This window comes from Delphinapterus leucas, chromosome 20 (genome assembly GCF_059928025.1).
Source record: "Delphinapterus leucas isolate spDelLeu-1000000601 "Yukka" chromosome 20, BTC_Dleu_Yukka2, whole genome shotgun sequence".
NCBI lineage: Eukaryota > Metazoa > Chordata > Mammalia > Artiodactyla > Monodontidae > Delphinapterus > Delphinapterus leucas.
The window spans coordinates 1,447,828-1,467,133 of NC_143148.1; the positions used below are offsets into that span (position 1 = coordinate 1,447,828).

Here is a 19,306-nt window from a genome sequence, read left to right on the forward strand (position 1 = left end):
CTATTTGATGCTTGGGAGTACGTGCACGTTTTTGTAAAAGCAAAGTGAGGTTGATCAGTGAAGGCAGGTTACAATTTATTTTTTATTAATAGCTTATGACTACCCTCGGTTTCAATAGTATTCAAATGTTATGGCAAGCCTAGCAGACTAACACAATTCTCATTCAATATTTTCTTGTCACCAAATAAATAAATGAGCTCAACACCCAAAAAAATATAGTTAGGCCTAACTATATTTACAACACCACTCCTGCCATCACAGTAAAATCGGCCATGAGAAGATTGAAGGAATTGAAGGACCAGTAGAAAGAGCACCATTTGAAAAGCTGCTACCCTTTAATAAATGGGTTAATTTTTGTAACAAAATTTAAATATGTGTGTGTGTGTGTGTGTGTGTGTGTATATAGTTAGGGGACACAATAGTTAACAATTCTAAAAAGGCCACAAAACTAAAAATTAGCTTTTATACAATTTAGGACATTTAGGTTGGCAGTTCCTATTTTACTTCCACTTCTGTTGATCCTGTTGATTTTTGTTTCCACTTCTGAAAATGACTGATAATACAAGCAAGGGAGCCGTTTTTTATGGGAACAAGCAGAGGCTCAGCTCCTGCTGGTCCACCTGCTTCAGGGGGCTGCAAAACTAACGCTCGGGTTGAACAGTATCAACTCGCTTCGCCGCGGCTCCCAGAAGGCCCCTGGCCGAGAGGCCGCAGTTACAAACCCACGACCAATCAGGGTGAGGAGTTCCCGCGCGTGCGCATCGTGTCGGGGCGGGACTTCCGGCGTCCTCCTTTCGGCGGTCATTTTCGCTTCCTTCTGGTCGGTTCGGCCTCGGAGTGTTGTGTCAGGTTCTAGGTGACGGGACCGAGAAAGTCCGAGAGGAGGGTCTGTCCCTGCTACTCAGGGGTGCGTCTGAGGCTCGGCGACGCAGCACGGGCTGCCCTGCGCCAGGCCCGGGAGAGTGACCGCCGTGCCTGCGTCTCGCCTCCTCTGTCGCAGCTCCCGGCCCCGCTCCGCCCAGGGAGTCCGATGGCTGTGGCTGCCCTGAGGGACCCGCCTGAGGTAAACACTCGTCCTCTGGCCCCTCACCGCCCTCACTGCACTAGACACTAAAGCCCCGAGTGCGGGACGCCTGCTCACGTGCCCGCAGCCCAGGTCGCGATGTTCAGGACGGTGAGGCGGCCTTGGGTGGGGCATGGGCAAGAGTGACAGGCGGAGGGACCGGCAGGTGCAAAGGCTTGGAGGTCGGACTGAGCCAGGAGGATTCGGGAAACCTGGGGTGCATCTTATGACTGCAGTAAAGAGAGTGTGAGGTGGAATCACGCCTGGACCGGCAGAGAGAGAGGTTGTTACTTTATTCTGAGGGACCTGGGAGTCACAGAGGGCTGTGAACGGACGAGGAACAGTGTATGTGAGGGCTTTAAAAGTTTTCAAAAAGCTGCTCAGAGAAGAGAACGAACGGATTGGAATGGGGGTGACAAAGAGAGTCCTCTTCCAAGGTCACAGGATCTGATGAGAGGCAGCAGAGGTTAGTCAGTCAGCCTGAGGTCACTAGGTTCCAGAGCTGGGTGGGGATACAACGGAGTCCTGCACACATGGAGCCCAGCCATGGTTGCCTTCCTTTTACGCCCAGGTTCTGAAGGTTGAAGAGGCACTTATGGAACCTATGTAAGGCAGGAGAGGGTGTCCCAGTCCCTCACTGGTTCTGGGTGGCTAATACTGAAACAGAGATCAGAAGCAAGGCAGGCAGGGCTTTTCCTGGCTATGGGCTCCCTCAGAGAACTGGGATTGTTCCAGATCATGTTTGATTTTGTTAAGCACTCTGTGGATGCCATGTTCCAAGTACCTGCGTGAGTCCAGAGAGATGCCTGTGATGTGCGGCAGGGAGGTGGTAGAGCTGTGGGAGTGCAACTGTGAGGTCTGAAGATGTGAAAGAGGTTTGATCAACTGAATGACGTGCACATCAAGGGGAAGTGTGAGCTGAGGGCCCACAGGACCTGGTGTTGGGGATTAAGGGTAAAGATGAGCCCATGTTTGGCTGTGTCTTGGAGGCACAATGTGGGAGACCTCAGGGGAATTACTTCGGGGGAGGGATGGGGCCCTGTAGGCCAGGCCCAGAGTTTAGATGGCGTTTATCCCCCCGGCCACCGCCTTTTATGGCTGAGGGCTGAACACAGTGAGGAGAGATCAGGCATCATTGGCACCAGGCCTGACGTGGGGAGCTCTGATGGAGGATGACCATGGAATACATGTGTGAGGAGATGAATTGTGGGTCCTCAGAGAGAGAATGTTTATGTTTCATCTATCTCATTCATGACAGGATGGTGTGGCCTTTGAGGACATTGCCCTGTACTTCTCCTGGGAGGAATGGAAGCTCCTTGATGAGGCTCAGAGACGCCTGTACCATGATGTGATGCTGGAGAACTTTGCACTTATATCTTCACTGGGTAAGAGACTCACCCTCCCCAGTGACCTGGGCTAGGCTCTGTATCCTGCCTCACCCTCTCTTCTCCAAGGTGTGCTGTGTCCTTCTCACATATGGACCTTGGGCACTGTTTGTTTCCCCAGCTTTCTGGGTAGTTGCTGTGATAGGTAGGGCTGGGTTGTTTGCACTGCCCCCTTCTCTCCCCATAGCCCCAATACAGTTTGTACTCAACCCTTGTAGGGATGGATTTGAGGTCAGCAGTCTTGCAGTGAGGCTAATACTTGCCCTTTCCCTGGTCAGGTGGTGTATCCACGTCCATGGCACTTCTTTGTCCCAGGTTTTGTTCCTTTTTATCATCTGACATTTCGTTCTGCCTCCATATGCCAGGAATTGAAGGTATTGTCATGACCATTACTTACTTGGACCATGGACTATTTTCCAAGGCTGTCCTTCATGGTTTTACTTGTAGTGTTTAGATCTCTTTTCTTTTTTCTTTTCTCCAGCTTATTGGGGTATAATTGACAAATAATACTGTATATATTTAAAGTGTACAGGGAGTTCCCTGGTGGTCTAGTGGTTAGGATTCAGCACTTTCACTGCCGTGGCCTGGGTTCAGTTCCTGGTAGGAGAACTGAGATCCCACAAGCCGCGCATTGTGGCCAAAGAATAAAAAAAAGGTAAAACGTTAAAGTAAGTATGCAGTGTCATGATTATATATATACACACACACACATTGTGAAATGATTACTACAATCAAGTTAATTAACACATCCAGTACCTCACATATTATATTTACATTTCCTGTGTGTGTGAGAACCCTTAAGATCTACTTTCTTAGCACATTTGAAGTATACCATACAGCATTATTAAGTATAGGCTCCATTCTGTATTAGATCTTCAGAGCTTTTTCATCTTATAACTGACCAACATCTCCCCATTTCCCCTAGATCTGAGCCCCATAGCAACTCTTTGTTGCTATGGGTTCAACAATTTTTTTTTCTCAAAATTCCATATATAAGTTTTAGCATACAGTATTTATCTTTCTCTGGCTTATTTCACTTTGCATTATGCCCTCCAGGTTCATCAGTGTTGTCACAAATGCATGATTTCCCTTTTTATGACTGAATAATACCCCACTGCATATAAATACCAGACTTTATTTACCCACTCATCTGTAGACAGATACAGGCATATTGCAGCCTTTGTTCCAGACCACCACAGTAAAGTATCACAATAAAGCAAGTCACACAGACTTTTGGTTTCCCAGTGCATATGAATGTTATGTTTACATTGTACAGTAGCCTGTTAGTGTGCAGTAGCCTTATGTCTAAATAAACAACGTGTATAACTTAGTTAAAAAATACGTTATTGCTAAAATAATGTTAACCATCATCTGAGTTGTATCTTTTTGTTGATGGAGGTTCCTGCCTTGCTTTTGACTAATCAGGGTGCTGACTGATCAAGTTACTGAAGGTTTCGGTGGCTTTGGTAATTTCTTTAAATAATATAATAATGAAGGTTGCCACATTGATGGACTCTGCTTTCATGAATGACTTCTCTGTAGCTTGCGATGTTGTTTGATAGCATTTTAAAACACAGTAGAACTTCTTTCAAAATTGGAGTCAATCTTCTCAAACCCTACTGTTGTTGCTTTATGAACTAAGTTTATGTAATATTTTAAAGCATTTGTCATCATTTCAACAACCTGCACAACATCTTCACCAGGAGTACATTCCATCTCAAGAAACCACTTTCTTTTCTCATCCATAAGAAACAACTCTTCATCTGTTAAATTTTTCTCCTGAGATTACAGCAATTCAGCGATCTTCCAGCTCTACTTCTAATTCTCTTTCTTTTTCCACAACATCTGCAGTTACTTCCTCCACTGAAGCCCTGAACCCCTCAAAGTCATCCAGAGAGTTGGAATCAAGTTTTTCCCAACTCCTGTTAATGTAGATATTTTGACCTTTTCCCATGATTCACAGCTGTTCTTAATGGCATCTAGATTGGTGAATCCTTTCCAGGTTTTCAATTTACTTTGCCCCGATCCATTAGAGGAATTACTATCTATGGCAGCTGTAGCCTTATGAAATGTATTTCTTAAGACTTGACAGTGTAAACTACTTGATCCATGGGCTACAGAATGGATGTTGTAGTAGTGGACATGAAAACAACATTAATTTTATATATCTCCATCAGAGCTCTTGGGTGACCAGCTGCATTGTCAGTGAGCAGTAATATTTTGAAAACAATCTTTTTTTCAGAGCAGTAGGCCTCAACAGTAGTCTTAAAATATTCAGTAAACCATGTTATGAGGAGACGTGCTGACATCCAGGCTTTGTTTTTCCATTTATAAAATATATGCAGAGTAGATTTAGCAGAATTGTTAAGGGCCTAAGATTTTCAGAATGATAAATGAGCACTGGCTTCAACTTCTAGTCACCAGCCTCATTACCCCTAATAAGAGAGTCAGCCTGTCCTTTGAAGCTTTGAAGCCAGGCATTGACTTCTCTCTAACTGTGAAAGTCCTAGATGTCATCTTCTTCCAACATAAGACTGTTTCATCTACATTAAAAATGTTTAGTGTAGCCACGTTCATTAATTATGTTAGCTAGATCATCTGGATAACTTTGGTATAGCTTCTACATCAGCACTTGCTGCTTCACCGTGTGCTTTTTTTTCACCTTGGACTTTTATTTTCTGGAGACGGCTTCTTTCCTTAAATCTCATGAACCAACCTACGGTAGCTTCAGACTTTTTTTTTTTTTTTTTGCAGCTTCTCACCTCTCTCAGCCATCACAGAATTGGAGAGAGTTAGGGCCTGACTCTGGATTAGGCTTTGGCTTAAGGGAATGTGTGGCTGGTTTGATGTTGAATACAGATCACTAAAACTTCCTTCATATCAACAATAAGGCTCTTTTGCTTTCTTATTTGTGTGTTCACTAGAGTAGCACTTTTAATTTACTTCAAGAACTTTTCCTTTGTATTTATTGATACAACTTGGTTAATACTGTTTGGTCCAAGAAGCCTGGCTTTCAGCCTATCTTGGCTTTTGACTTGCCTTCCTCACTAAGCTTAATCATTTCCAGCTTTTGATTTAAAGTGAAAGAAGTGTGATCCTTCCTTGTACTTGAGCACTTAGAGGCTATTGTAGGGTTATTAATTAGCTTAACTTCAGTATTGTTACATCTCAGGTAAGAGGGAGGCTTGGGGACAGGGAGAGAGATGGATTGGACAGTTGGTAGAGCAGCCAGAACACGTATAATGTTTATCTATTAAGTTTCCTGTCTTATATGGGTACAGTTTGTGGCACCCCAAAACAAAGATCACTGATCACAGATCACCATAACAAATGTAATAATAATGAAAAAGTTTCAAATATCGCAAAAAATACCAAAATGTGATGCACAGACACAAAGTGAGCAAATGCTGTTAGAAAACTGGTGCAAATAGGCTTGCTTGACACAGGGTTACTGGAAACCTTCAATTTGTAAAAAAATGTGTTATCTTTGAAGCAGAATAAAACAAGGTATGGCTGTACTTAGGTTGTTTCTAAACCTGGGCTATTGTGAATAATGCTGAAATGAACATGGGGGTGCAAATACCTCTTTGAGGTATGGATTTTGTTTCCTCTGGATATACACATAGAATTGGGAGTTTTGGACCATATAGTAGTTCTTTTTTCAATTTTTAAGAAATTCCATACAGTTTTCCCTAATGGCTGTACCAATTTACAGTCCTACCAACAATGTAGAAGGCTTTCCTTTTCTTCACATCCTCGTGAACACCTATCTCTTGTCTTTTTTTTTTGTGTGTGGTACGCGGGCCTCTCACTGTTGTGCCCTCTCCCGTTGTGGAGCACAGGCTCTGGACGCGCAGGCTCAGTGGCCGTGGCTCACGGGCCCAGCCACTCCGTGGCACGTGGGATCCTCCCGGACCGGGGCACGAAACCTGTGTCCCCTGCATCAGCAGGTGGACTCTGAACCACTGTGCCACCAGGGAAGCCCATCTCTTGTCTTTTTGATAGTAGTATTCCAAACAGGTGTGAGGTGATACCTCATTGTGGTTTGGATTTGCATTTACCTGATGTTAGTGACGTTGAGCACCTTTTCATGTACCTGATGACCATTTGTATGTCTTTGGATAAATATCTATTCAGGTCCTTTGCCCATTTTTAATTGGATTCTTTCATTTTTTATTGTTGAATTGTATGAGTTCTTATATTTTCTAGATATTAACCCCTTATCAGATAAACCCTTCACAAGTATTTTCTCCTTTTCCTTAGGTTGTGTTTTCATTTTGTTTCCCTTGTTGTTCAGGTTTTTGGCTTGATATACTCCCACTTGTTTATTTTTACTTTCATTGCTTGTGCTATTGGTGTCATCCAAAAAAATCATTGCCAACACCAGTGTAAAGGAGATTTTTCTCTGCATTTTCTCCTAAATGTTTTACAATTTTAGTCTTACATTAAAATTTTTTAATCCAATTCAAGTTAATTTTTGTGAATGGTGTAAGATAAGGGTGTAGTTTTCTTTTTTTTTCATGTGGATATCCAGTGTTCCCATCACCAATTATGGAGGAGACTGTCCTTTATCCATTGTGTGTTCTTGAGGTGCCTATCAAAGATGAGTTATATAAGTGTGCCTTTATTTCTGGGCTCTCTATTCTGTTCCATTGGTCTATGTGTTTTTATACCAGTGTCATCATGTGCTAATTACCATAGCTTTGTAATATTTTGAAATCAGGAAGTGTGATGCCTCTAGCTTTGTCCTTCTTTCTCAAGATTGCTTTGACTATTTGGGATTTTTTGTGCTGCCATACAAATTTTAGGATTGTTTACTCTATTTCTTTGGAAAATGTCATTGGACTTTCGATATGGATTGTTTTCAGTCTGTAAGTTGCTCTTGGTAAAATTAATAGTATTCTTCCAATTTAAGAACACTGGATGTCTTTCCATTTATTTGTGTTTTCTTCGGTTTTTTCCATCGTTGTCTTATAGTTTTCAGAACACAGATATTTCATTGTTAGTTTATAGAAATGCAACTGCTTTTTGCATATTGATTTTGTATCCTGCAGCTTTACTGATATTGTTTAATAGTTCTAACAGATTTGGGTGGGAGGAGTCCCTGGGGTTTTCTATATAAGAGCATATCTCCTGCAAACACAGACAGTTTTACTTATTTTGTGATTTTGATGCCTTTTTTTTTTTTTTTTTCTTATAACTATGTGTTCTGGCTAGCCCTTGCAGAACTGTGTTGAATAGAAATGTGGAAATGTGGACAGTGGGCATCTTTGGCTTGTTCTGGATTTCAGAGGAAAGGCTTTTAGTTTTTAAACTTTGAGTATAATATTATTGTGGGCTTATTGGGTATGGGTTTATTGTATTGAGATACATTCCTTCTATACCTAATTTGTTGAGAGTTTTTAACATGAAACTATCCTCAATTTGTTTAGTGCTTTTTCTGCATTTTTTGAGACATTCATATGATTTTTATCCTTCATTCTGTTAATATGGTAAGTCATGTTTTTTGACTTGTATATGAGGAACTACCCTTGCATCCCAGGGATAAATCATACTTGATAATGATAATAATGTAAGATTCTTCTTCTGCAGTAAAAACACCAAGTCTTAACCACTGGATGACTGCCAGGGAGTTACCTAAATTTTTTTTTTATTATTCAATAGTGTAAGATTCTTGAACGTGCTGTTGAGTATTTATTAGGAATTTCTCATTCTATGGTCACCAAGGAGTTTGGCCCGTAATTTTCCTTTCTTGTAGTTTGCATATCTTGCTTTTGTATCAGGGTAATGCTAGCCTCAGAAATTGAGTTTTGAAATGTTTCTTCTTAAGTGTTTTGGAAGAGTTGAGGAAGGATTGACATTAATTCTTCTTAAAATCTTTGGTAGAATTCACCAGTGAATCTGTCTCATCCTGGACTTTTCTTTGTTGGGAGATTTTTTTAAATTAATGATTCAGGTTCCTTACTTGTTATTGGTCCATTCATATTTTTTATTTCTTCATGACTCATTGTTGGTAGGTTGTCTGTTTCAAAGAATTTATCCGTTTCTTCTAGTTTATCCAGTTTGTTGGTATTTAATTGTTCATAGTAGTTTCTTATGACCTTTTTATAAGTAGCCACTTCCGCAATGGAATTTCAAATCTCTTGTGTGGAAGAGCATCCCACTGACTCATTCTTAGATGTGACACATCCATTTATGATGATGTTGCCTCCTTCCTATAAATTTAACGTGTACTTCACCAGCATTTATTTGCATTCAGGTTGCTGCTGTGGAGCAGAGGATGCCGAAGCACCCTTTCAACGAAGCATTTCTATAAGCATGTCACAGGCCAGGACTCACAGGGAAGGCTCATTTTCCCAGAAGAGCCACCCCTGTAAGAAGTGTAGTCTGATCTTGAGAGGTGTTTTTCACTTGGCTGAGCATGAAGAAACACAACACAGCCAGAAAGTGTTCGGGTGTAGAATATGTATGAAACGATATCATTTTAGTGCAAACCTCCAGAAACACCAGAAACAGGAGATAGAAGAGAAATCCTTCAGAAACGCTGTAGTCAGGGCCTTGTTTGTGAAGAGCTTCAAATGCCATGTGTCAAGGAAGCCCTTTACCTGTGAGGAAGTAGGGAAAGACTTTCTGGCCACCTTGGGACATCTCCAGCAACAGATCACTCACACCAGGGAGAAGCCAAACAAGATTGCCCAGCGTGAGGCAACTTTACAAAGCAGAGAAAGTCATTACAGCTGGGGAGAATTCAAGAAAGCCTTCAGCCCGAAACATGCACTTGTTCAGAACCAGGGTGTCCACCCTGGAAGACATTGTTTTGTGTGCAGTGAATGTGGGAAGACATTCAGGTACAAATCCTCATTTGTTGTGCACCAGAGAGTGCATACTGGAGAAAGGCTTCTTGTGTGTCGTGAATGTGGAAAATCTTTCAGGCGAACCTCAACCCTCAATCTGCATCGAAGAATTCATACTGCGGCAAGGCAGTACAAGTGCAGCAAATGTGGGAAATCCTTTAACCAAAACTTTGTCCTTATTTATCCCTGGAGGAGACACATTGGAGAAAATTGTTACTTGTGCAGTGAATGTGCGCAGTTTCCTAGCTGTAGATCCATCCTAATTCGACAACGGACAATTCACACTGGAGAAAGGCGTTATGAGTGTACTCAATGTGGGATATCTTTTAGACGAAAATTTTACCTCATCGTACACTGGAGGGTTCACACAGGAGAAAGGCCTTACGATTGCAGTGAGTGTGGGAACTCTTTTACCAATAGCTCGGTGCTCGTCCTACACCAGCGGGTGCATAAAGGGGAAAGGCCTTTTGCTTGCAGTGAATGTGGGAAATCTTTTACCAATAGCTCGATACTCATTCTCCACCGGAGAGTTCACACAGGAAAAAGGCCTTATGAGTGCAGTGAGTGTTGGAAATCCTTTAGTCATCAATCTTACCTCACTCAACACTGGAAGGTTCATAGTGGAAAAAGGCCTTATGAATGCATTGAATGTGGGAAATCTTTTATGTCTCGCCGTGGCCTCCATTATCATCAGAGAGTTCACACTGGATCAAGGCCTTATGAATGTAGTGAATGTGGGAAGTCTTTTACCTCTCACTCTGGCCTTCGTTATCATCAGAGAGTTCACACAGGAGAAAGGCCTTATGAGTGCAGTGAGTGTGGAAAATGTTTTACCTCCAGCTCTGCCCTGTGTTATCATCAGAAGACTCATGCTGGAGATAGGCCTTATGAGTGCACTGTATGTGGGAAATGTTTTTCCTCTGGTTCCACCCTCAGTAATCATCAGAGAGTTCACACTGGAGAAAGGCCTTATGTATGCAGTCAATGTGGGAAATCTTTTTTCTCTAGTTCCAACCTCAGTAATCATCAGAGAATTCACACAGGAGAAAGGCCTTATGTGTGCAGTGAATGTGGGAAATCCTTTATCCAAAGGTGCTCCCTTCTTAAACACCAGAGAGTTCACACAGGAGAAAGGCCTTATGTGTGCAGTGAATGTGGGAAATCCTTCACCCAAAGATGTCACTTTCTTATACACCAGAGAGTTCACACTGGAGAAAGGCCTTACAAGTGCAGTGAATGTGGGAAATCTTTTTCCACTAGTTACAACCTCAGTAATCATCAGAGAATTCACACAGGAGAAAGGCCTTATTTGTGCAGTGAATGTGGGAAATCGTTTATCCAAAGATCTTACCTTCTTATACACCAGAGAGTTCACACAGGAGAAAGGCCTTATAAGTGTAATGAATGTGGGAAATCTTTTACCACTAGGAGGAACCTTCGTTATCATCAGGGAGTTCACACTGGATAAAGGCCTTATGAGTGCAGTGAATGTGGGAAATCGTTTATCCAAAGATCTTACCTTCTTATACACCAGAGAGTTCACACAGGAGAAAGGCCTTATAAGTGTAATGAATGTGGGAAATCTTTTACCACTAGGAGGAACCTTCGTTATCATCAGGGAGTTCACACTGGATAAAGGCCTTATGAGTGCAGTGAATGTGGGAAGTCTTATATCTATAGTTCCATCCTCCAGGATCATCAGAGAATTCATGTAATCAAAAGGTCTTATGGGGGCTTCCCTGGTGGCTCAGTGGTTAAGAATCCGCTTGCCAATGCAGGGGACATGGATTCAAACCCTGGTCTGGGAAGATCCCACATGCCGTGAAGCAACTAAGCCTGTGCATCACAACTCTTGAGCCTGCGTCTAGAGCCCATGAGCCACAACTACTGAAGCCCGGATGCGTAGAGCCCGTGCTCCACAACGAAGAGTAGCCCCCACTTGCCACAACTAGAGAAAGCCCACACCCAGCAACAAAGTCCCAACTCAGCCATAAATTAAAAAAAAAGAATAAATAAATATTTTTTAAAAGGTCTTATGAATGCACTGTATAAGGAAAATCGTTTAGGGCAAATTCTTATCTCACTGAAAACTGTAGAGTTCACAATGCAGTAAAGCCTTTATGCATGCAGTGAATGTGATAAATCTTTTTCATCTAGGTCCAGACTTTGTTATCATCAGAGTGTTATGATCAGAACAGGGTCAAGGCTTTATGAGTGCAGTGAATGTGAGAAATCTTTTATCCAAAGATGTCACCTAATACACCAGAGAGTTCACACAGGAGAAAGACTTTATCAGTGCAGTGACTGTGAGAAATCTTTTTCATCTAGGTCTGGTTTCCATTAACATCAGAGTTCACACAGGATCGAGGCCAAATGAGTGTAGTGAATGTGGGAAATCTTTTATTTGTAGTTCCATTCTCCATGAACATCAGAGAATTCACACTAACAAAAGGCCTTATGAATGCACTGAAAGTGGGGAGTCCTTTAGGGCAAATTCTTATCTCATTGAACACTGTAGAGGTCATACTGGAGAAAAGACTTATAAATGCAGTGAATGTGGGAAGTCTTTTTCGTCTAGGTCCGGCCTCCATTATCATCAGAGAGTTCACACAGGATTGAGGCCATATGAGGGTAGTGAACGTGGGAAATCTTTTCCCCAGAGCTCTGCAGTCCTTCACCATCAGTGTTCACAGAGGTGAAAGGCCTCAAGTGTCTGGTGAATGTGGGTAAATCCTTTACCTCTAGTTCCACCCTTTATTCATATCAGAGAGTTCACAGGAAAAGCCCTATTCGTGCCAAGAATTTGGGAAATCCTTTCCTAAAGAACTTTCCTGGGGCTTCCCTGGTGGTGCAGTGGTTGAGAGTCCGCCTGCCATGCAGGGGACACGGGTTCGTACCCTGGTCAGGGAAGATCCCACATGCCATGGAGATGCTAGGCCCGTGAGCCATGGCCACTGAGCCAATGCGTCCGGAGCCTGTGCTCCGCAACGGGAGAGGCCACAACAGTGAGAGGCCCGTGTACCGCAAAAAAAAAAAAAAAAATTCCTCATTATACATGGTAGAATTTACACTGGATAAAGGCCTTGAACATGCAAAGAAATGTGCAATTTTCTAGTTCAGGGTAATGACGTTGGAAGAAACTGAGGAGCCACCCATCTGAATTCAATCTCATATATCCAGTTTTCCACAGGGGGAGATACCCCTTAAGTTTCAGTTACGTGGGAAGCATGTGTGGCTATATTGCCCTTTGTAATCTGTCCAGGGCTTTTCCCAGATTTATGTCACTGCCCATTTCTGTGGCCATTTTACCTCTATCACCTGGCAGGTCCACACCATGGGCATCAGTCACCAGCCCAGTGTGCTCAGGGAAACTGACCTCTGTTCTTCCAAGTGTTGGAGCAAACCAGGAGTAGTAGCCCAGTCCCTTCGGGGTTGGTGTTCCCCTCTCTCTGACTACGTGTACAAAAGCCTGAAGGAATGTTGGCCCTGAGAACGTCATATGAATTCAGCTGACAATGTGCAGAGAAGGACAACATTTTCCAGGGACATGTTCTCAAATGCTCAGTTTTTCCGTCTAGCAAGTCACCAGCCCAAACTGTGTGCCACACATTGTTTTGGTTTGTATAATACGGATGCCTTACTGTTTAAGGCCTACTTTGTTTTTGGAGTTCTTTGTACTGCTAGAGGTTTTTTATAAGGAGATTTGGGCTCCACAGGCATGGGCCTCAGGGAGGATAATATGATGGCAAAAATTGGCTTGCCATTTTTGGTCAAATTTGCATTGGTGCCGATGAAGTTGTAGGAGAGAGGGCAGGGCTTTTTGGTCCTCATTTGAAGCCTGGATGCTGTGAGTTTTAGGAGACTCAGACATCACCCTCAAGAGGAGTAAGATGTGACCATCTCAAGTTCTTGGAGCAGCATGAATTTTTTCCCCTGTTCACAGGGGATATCACAAGAGATGTCAGCACTGTTGAAAGGAATCTCCTCCCTTGGTTTTGCAAAGAGCATGTGCCCTGATGTCCACAATTCCATGGGTGACAGTCACTGGTTGTAAGACTATAGGGGTCAGGGGAAACTGAAACTGATACAGAAACTGGGTTAGTAGGGAGCAGAGGAGACAGCAGCCAGCTCATTGGAATGTGCCCCTTCTAAAAGTGCATCCACCGATGCCTTTGTGACGATGACCTATGTGCAGGATCAGCGTGTACACAAATCTCAGGACCTTCAGGCATGTTTATCTTGTGTAGCTGAGGTCATTGTCAGAGAAGACAATTGGAAAGTTTTGTGGATTTTTGTAACTTCCCTGCAATGTTCGCCTCAAGGCCGTTGCTGCACAGGCAGAAAAAAGAAAAGTAGAGGAAAGTAGTCCAGGGATGTGGCTCTTGTGAGCCAGCCAACATTCCTGTTGACTGAAGTGGAAATGTCCTTTATTACTCGCCAGTGTTTGCTGCCACTGAGGCAAGACTGACACCCAGAGGGCATGACAAAAAGATGGTGGAGTCACTATAGGGCTGTCAAATCTATTTTCCAAAAAAGTGGGGCATACAGATTTTGTTTATCTTAAAGTGTTTTTTTAAAGTTTTATTTAGGTGTAATTTACATGTAGTAAAGTACACATATTTAGAGTGAAGTATTTGGTAAATATTGACATACACATGATACCTGTGAAAACATTATCACAGTCATGGTAATGACCATATCTGTCACCATGTATTTGCCTGATGTCCTTTTGCAGTCTCTGTGTCCCTGCCCTTTACAGCCCTCCAAGTCCCCATTGATTTATTTTCCATTATAATAGATACCTTTATGTTTTCTATAATTTATATGATGGAATCCTTAAATGTTTACTCTCTTTTTTCTGGTTTCTTTTATATTTTACAATTATTTTATATGATGTTGTATTTGTTATACAGATGTTATGTGAGTAGTTCATCCCTCTCTTTTATGTTCTTTTTTGGTTCAGTACTCTTATCTTTAGATATACTGCTATTTATCCATTCACTTGTTTATGTACATTTTGGGTATTTCCAGATTTTGACTGTAGAAAATAAACTGGTGCAAACATTTGTGTACAGTTCTTAATATGGATATTTGTTTCATTTATCTTTTGTTCAAAAAATTAGATTGCAGTGTCTGAATCATGAGGTAGGTGACTATTTAGCTTTTGAAGAAACTAACAAATTCTGACTAAATAATTGTGTTTTTTACATTTTTACCAGCACTGTATGAGGGTTCCATTTTCTCCATATCCTAGCGAATACTTATTTGGCCAGTCGTTTTTAATTTTAACCCTTTTAATAAGTTTGTTACTCTGTCTCACTGTTGTTTTCATTGTATTTCCATAAGAATTCATGATTAGCATTTTTTCGGATGTTTGATCCCTTTTGTCATTTGCTCTCTTTTGTAAAATATCCATTTTTATCTTCTATTTTATGAACTTTGGCTATATTCTTTCTCTTTTTTTTGACAAGTAGGACATTGAAACAACAAAGATGTGTATTGGAGTGTCATCCATTTTCACTTGTTGAATAATGTGACTGTTTTATGGAAGAAAAGCTTTCAGTACTGGAAGGGCATGCCCTGAGTTTTTTCAGTTTTTTTGTTATGCACGGTGTAATGGACACATGTTACCATACACTTTTAAGATTAATTTGCCCTGGGAATTCCCTGATGGTCTAGTGGTTAGGGCTCTGTTAGGGCCTGGGTTCAATCCCTGGTCTGGGAACTAAGATCCCACAAGCCACTCAGTGCAGCCAAGGGGAAAAGAAGAAAAATATTAATCTACCCTAATATGTTGTCTATCACTTTCTGAAGTCCAGACAGTGAATAATGACGTTGCTTTGTAGTGTTTGTCCGTTTTCCTGCTCCTTTATGGGGGTTGGTAGGTTGGAGCAGGACTCTTAGACTAAATGACATCAGGAAGAACAGTACATTCTTTGAGTCTCCAAAGCCCGATATGGAGGGAGCTAGAAGGGCAGGGATCAGACTCTCCAAGCCTGGGTCAGGCAACCTGGGTTTGTAGCCCAGATGTTGGATTCACATCCTGGATCCTCTTGCCTTGACTCACAGATAAATGAGTCACCTACCTTCTCTCCTCCCCCAACCCTCTGTAAACAGGGATAAGGAGCGTCTTGTCCCCTGGCCTTTAGATGAGCTGCAGAGCCAAGGCTCCCATTCCCCATGAGGTGGGTACGCCTGTGGTGACACACCGAGCCCAGCCACCCTGCGCTCCTCCTGACTAGCGGCCCGAGCTGATGCCGTGGAGCCACCCTCAGGAGGACAGTGCTGCAGGGCACTGAGGTCTCACGTGGGTTTCCCACCAGAGAATCTTTAGGTGACTTGTTGGAACTCCTTCAGGTTCAGTTCCTGACGGATGTACAGGCAATGATGGCATTTAACTTGTTCTTTGTGAGGAGCAATAAAAGGAAGAGACTGGCACTTCCCTGGATGTCCAGTGGTTAAGACTCCGTGCTTCCACTGTAGGGCGCACGGGTTTGATCCCTGGTCAGGGAACTAAGATCCCACCTGCAGTGCGATGTGGCCAAAAAAAAAAGAGACCAAAGAGCCAGACCACTCAATATAAGTAGGTGGCAGTTTTAATGGGCAAGGGAACTTATGAGGCTTGTCTTGGGTCTTGTCTTGGCTACAAGATGTGTGGTTTTCCCCATACACCCACAAAATCTTTCTTTTTATTCTTCCTTTCCTTCCTTCCTTCCTTCCTTTTCTTTCATGCATGCTGTGCCAGGTCTTAGTTGTGGCATGCAGGATCTAGTTCCCTGACCAGGGATCGAACCTGACACTGTGCATTGGGAACGCAGAGTCTTAGCCACTGGACCACCAGGGAAGTCCCCACCCACCAAATCTTAAAAGTTAGTATGGACGCCCTAACTGGATTCAGCCACATACACTGTCTAGATAGTCTCAACACCACATTTCTGTCTGAAGGCTGTATCCTTGGAGCAGCTTCTGGAAGTGGAGAAGGCAAGTAAATGCACATTACAAGGACAGCAGAGTGACTGAGGGGCCTCCTGTTGCCCAGGTCCAGCCTGGGGATCACCCAGCAGTCACGTCTTCTCAATGACCTCCTCCGACACTACCCACCACCCCGTGACCGGCTCTGCAATCTCCCGAGCTCCCCTCTTCCGCAGCTTGCCCACATCCGTCGGCCATGGCTTTCTGTTGCATGGAGGTGGCTCATTTGGCAGATACCTGGCTGTGCTGAAGGCAGATACCTAAGCAGCAGTAGAGGCACAGGCAAGAAGAAACAGACTGACAGTGTTTCCAAACTCAGTGTCATGTTTTTCCACCAAGAACTCGTGAAAGTTGGCCTCTGTCATCGTGTGACTTCAATATGACGTTAGCCGACTCCTGGGGTATGAACATGCCACATTCTGTAGTTAATGGTGCACGTGCCTCCTTGAGTGGTAGTAGTAATGTCCATGGCCTTCCTACTTTGGAGGACAGCTTTTCTGTTTAGAGATATTTGAGTTTTCAATAGAGACAGGCTTTTTTGGCTGTCATTTGAGGCTGTCTGGGTGGATTTTCTAAGAGCTGCTATGTGTGCTTTAACACCTTCCAGGCCGATGGAGGCGGATCACACCAGTGGGAAACAGAATGTACCCACCTAGAATTGTGGAGAGGGAGGTTGGCAACTGTTCCTGTGGGGTGGATTCTCCCCTGTGCCCAGGGAAAACCCAGGGTACAGCAACCTGCCACCCAGGTGGAAGCCATGGCCAAAGATTAGTGCCACACAACCATCAGGTCCCATTTAGGGCCACCCAGTGAATACTTGGCCAGTGCAACAAGTCAGTGACAAACTAGTTGCTGTACTTCAATATGATGGAGTGACTGCACAGTTCCAGTGATATCCATCCCCTATCCCTGGCCTCATTAGGTTGGTTCTGTTTAGATTTTTCTGTTCCAGCATAGGGCTGTCTGGGTGCTCAGATGTCCATAACCTGGGGTAAGTCACATAAACCCCTCCCATTCTGCACACAGCCACCCATGGCTCTAATAATGTGTTGTTGTTGTTTTAAATGATACTTGCAGTCGGTTTGACAGGCTGCCTGTGTAGTTTGACAGAAAAAGAATACTCTTACCCATTGTTATGGGTCGTGTATGCCAAAGTCCAGGTCTCTGGATCAGTATTGATAATGTCAGATTGTTGACCTGAAACAAATAGACTGTCAGATATTTCTTCAATAAAGATGGGATTAGGGACTTCCCTGGTGGTCCAGTGGTTAAGAATCCGCCTGCCAATGCAGGGGACACAGGTTCGATTCTGGTCGGGGAACTAATATCCCACATGCCACGGGGCAACTAAGCCCGCGCACTCTGGAGCCCCCCACACCACAATTAGAGAAGCCCTCATGCTGCAGTGAAGATCCTGCATGCCACAACTGAGACCTGACGCAGCCAAATAACTAAATTAAAAAAAATAAAGATGGGCTTATTTGGGATCAGCAGAGAGTTACAAATCAGGGTCCATAACTATGGCAAGGCACATGCTATTTCCTGCATGGCAAGGGCAGGGGAACACTTTTTTTAAAAAATTATTTTATTTATTTTTGGCTGCATTGTGTCTTTGTTGTTTTGTTGCACATTGTGTGTGGGTTTTCTCTAGTTGCGGCGAGCGGGGGCTACTCTTTATTGCAGTGCGTGGGCTTCTCATTGCAGTGGCTTCTCTTGTTGTGGAGCACGGGCTCTAGGCACACAGGCTTCAGTGGTTGTGGCACCTGGGCTCAGTAGTTGTGGCTTGCGGGCTCTAGAGTGCAGGCTCAGTAGTTGTGGCGCACGGGCTTAGTAGCTCCACAGCATGTGGGATCTTCTTGGACCAGGGCTCAAACCCGTGTCCCCTGCATTGGCAGGCGGATTCTTAGCCACTGAGCCACGAGGGTAGCCCCGGAACACTTTTATAGACAGGAAAAGGGTGTTGGGAGGGCTGTAGTAAACAAAGAGTCCATGGCTTTTCATTGGCTGAGTCTTTGCGAGGAGAGGAGTCTTTCTTCTTCCTGTTGGACATTGCAGGGCATGACAGCTCCCCTTTCTGGTCTCCAAACTGTATTTAATTAAGGCTTCCGTTTATTGTTTTACATTTACCTGTTTTTTTATAAGTTAAGTTTTTTATTGGAGTATAGCTTCTTTACAATGTTGTGTTCATTTCTGCTGTACAGCAAAGTGAATCAGCCATACATATACATATAACCACTCTGTTCTAGACTCCATTCCCATATAGGTCATTATAGAGCACCAAATAGAGTTCCCTGTGCTATACAGTAGGTTCTTATTAGTTAACTTTTATATATAGTAGTGTGTACACATCAATCCAAATTTCCCCGTTTATCCTCCCCCACCAGCCCTTTCCCCTTTTGTAACCATAAGTTTGTTTTCTACATCTGTGACTCAATTTCTGTTTTGTAAATAGGTTCATTTGTACCATTTTCTTAGATCCCACATATAAGTGATATCATATGATATTTGTCTTTCTCTGTCTGACTTACTGCACTCAGTATGACAATCTCTAGTTCCATCCATGTTGCTTCAAATGGCATTTTTTTCATTCTTTTTTATGGCTGAGTAATATTCCATGGTATATATGTACCACATCTTCTTTATCCATCACCTCTTAGTGATTTAATCTGCTGCTTTAATACTCCATTTTTCCTTTCTACCAACCCTGCTGCTTGCGGGTTACAGGGGAGATAGAATCTCCACTCAATGCCAAGTTCTTTTGCTCAGTCTTGCACATCACGACCTTTGAGATGTGACCCCTGATCACCATCTGTTGGATTAGAGTATGCATGCATATGACTCAGCCCCTCCAATTCCCTGCTAGTGGGCAACTGGTTTCCCTGGCACCAGGAGGCAGCTTGGGTTAAACCCGACACAGTGTCCACACAAACCAAGGTGTATTTAGAACCTTCACTCGCACGGAGGAGGCCAGTGTTATCATTTGCCAGCCACTCCCTTGTCGGCAACTCCATAGACGGCCCCAGACTCCTTTG

At 43.2% G+C, this 19,306-nt stretch overlaps 1 protein-coding gene and 1 pseudogene across 1 annotated transcript; both read left to right on the top strand.

Moving 5' to 3' along the window:
* On the top strand, positions 1 to 11,436 carry LOC111170043 (uncharacterized). The gene is made up of 3 exons (XM_089901952.1): positions 1 to 1,063; positions 2,322 to 2,448; positions 8,708 to 11,436. The coding sequence occupies exons 1-3, from the start codon at positions 1,031 to 1,033 to the stop codon at positions 10,768 to 10,770; spliced, it is 2,223 nt and encodes a 740-aa protein (XP_089758078.1). The 5' UTR covers positions 1 to 1,030; the 3' UTR covers positions 10,771 to 11,436.
* LOC149744531 (uncharacterized) lies at positions 11,355 to 12,001 on the top strand (annotated as a pseudogene).
* Positions 12,002 to 19,306: the final 7,305 nt, after the last annotated feature.

What these genes read in the sequence shown, in the direction of transcription:
- LOC111170043 (XM_089901952.1), top strand. Translation starts at nt 1,031, where the DNA reads ATGGCTGTGGCTGCCCTGAGGGACCCGCCTGAG. An exon ending in CCCTGAGGGACCCGCCTGAG is followed by an intron (nt 1,064 to 2,321) that starts GTAAACACTCGT and finishes CATTCATGACAG; the next exon opens with GATGGTGTGGCCTTTGAGGA. An exon ending in TGCACTTATATCTTCACTGG is followed by an intron (nt 2,449 to 8,707) that starts GTAAGAGACTCA and finishes ATTTGCATTCAG; the next exon opens with GTTGCTGCTGTGGAGCAGAG.